Raw genomic sequence first — 1,177 nt, forward strand, 5'->3', positions numbered from 1 at the left:
ATGGTAGCACATGCCATAATCCTAGCACTTGGGAAGCCAAGGCAGGAGGATTGCCACTGGAAGCCAGCCTGGGCTACATAGTGAATTCAAGACTGGCCTGAACTACATAAATGAGACCCTGTGTTTAAAAAAAAAACATTCCAGACTATCTCACCTGAATTTAGGCAGGGTGTGGCTTTCCTCACCAATAACTGAATGATTGTCTATATCTTTCCAATAGGTTTCCATCTACCTATTTTATGCTACTTACTGCCTCTTTAGTAACCAGCCTACAGCAAATGTTTTCAGTGAGTGAAGGAACTTTTCCTGCACTTATGAAGCTGTCCAAATGAATTCTTCTGTCACTCAGAAACCATGTTATCAAAGTGCAGGGTCTAACCCAAGACTGGATATGGCCCAGGACAAGTCCTACAGGATCATGGATCTGGTCCCCTGGAAACCCCACTCCCCAGACTACTACTTACTTTTCCCCAGCAACTTTCCGCACTAATTTAGCTTCTGTCCCGTTCACTTCCAGCTCCCAGCCTCCAGACATCTTGGGAAGGGACTTATGCTTCTGGATTTTTTTTTCTTCTTTAATTTCATCAGCAAGAAATTCAACAAAAGCTTTGTCTCCTAGAAAGCAGAGATAATTCAGAAAGAAAGTCAATCAGTCGAAAACATGAAACAATTACGCAGGTTAACTGCACTTAGAAATCTGGACTTGAATTATTTTCAAAGCTCTGGAGCTTTGGTCCAGTCCACATTATAAAGCCTCAGTTTCTTTCTCTGTAAAAATACCATATGAGTACAAAGCTAAGCTCGATTGTGCAAAAGTTATTCCGAACGATGAACTCATAGCCACTTTTCACTACGAGATAATTAAACTCCCCATTACCTTCTCCCATTTGCCTACAAACATCATGCTTTCAACTAAATACTTTAAGCCTCCCTAAAGACCCATTTTCAAGAGAGCAGGCATAAAAGTACGTCCTGGTCCTTAATTTTATCCCCCTCTCCACCCATTAACGGAAATCCTTGGTGGACAGGGGAGTAGAGGGAATGCGATCGCGAGGGTTCAACCCGCCGGTTGCCAAATGTTCCGGACGCCAGGGTCGGTTCTGGGTTCTCTCCGGGTCCACGCCTCCCCACAGCCCCCGCCACGCCAGGCCCCGGCCCGAGGGCCCGAACCTCACCT

General features: G+C 45.3%; 1 protein-coding gene across 1 annotated transcript in view; it reads right to left on the minus strand.

The window, feature by feature from the left end:
* Positions 1–1,177, minus strand: part of C1qbp (complement C1q binding protein) — a 9,140-nt gene that overhangs the window by 7,468 nt on the left and 495 nt on the right. The window contains exons 2-3 of the mRNA XM_033762733.1: positions 970–1,175; positions 465–637 (exon numbers count right to left, since the gene is read on the minus strand). Coding sequence (XP_033618624.1) covers positions 465–637; positions 970–1,175 — 379 coding nt within the window. The remainder of the gene's footprint in view (positions 1–464; positions 638–969; positions 1,176–1,177) is intronic.

The sequence above is a fragment of the Fukomys damarensis genome, unplaced genomic scaffold (assembly GCF_012274545.1).
Source record: "Fukomys damarensis isolate Sample0158 unplaced genomic scaffold, DMR_v1.0_HiC HiC_scaffold_13, whole genome shotgun sequence".
NCBI classification, from domain to species: Eukaryota; Metazoa; Chordata; class Mammalia; order Rodentia; family Bathyergidae; genus Fukomys; species Fukomys damarensis.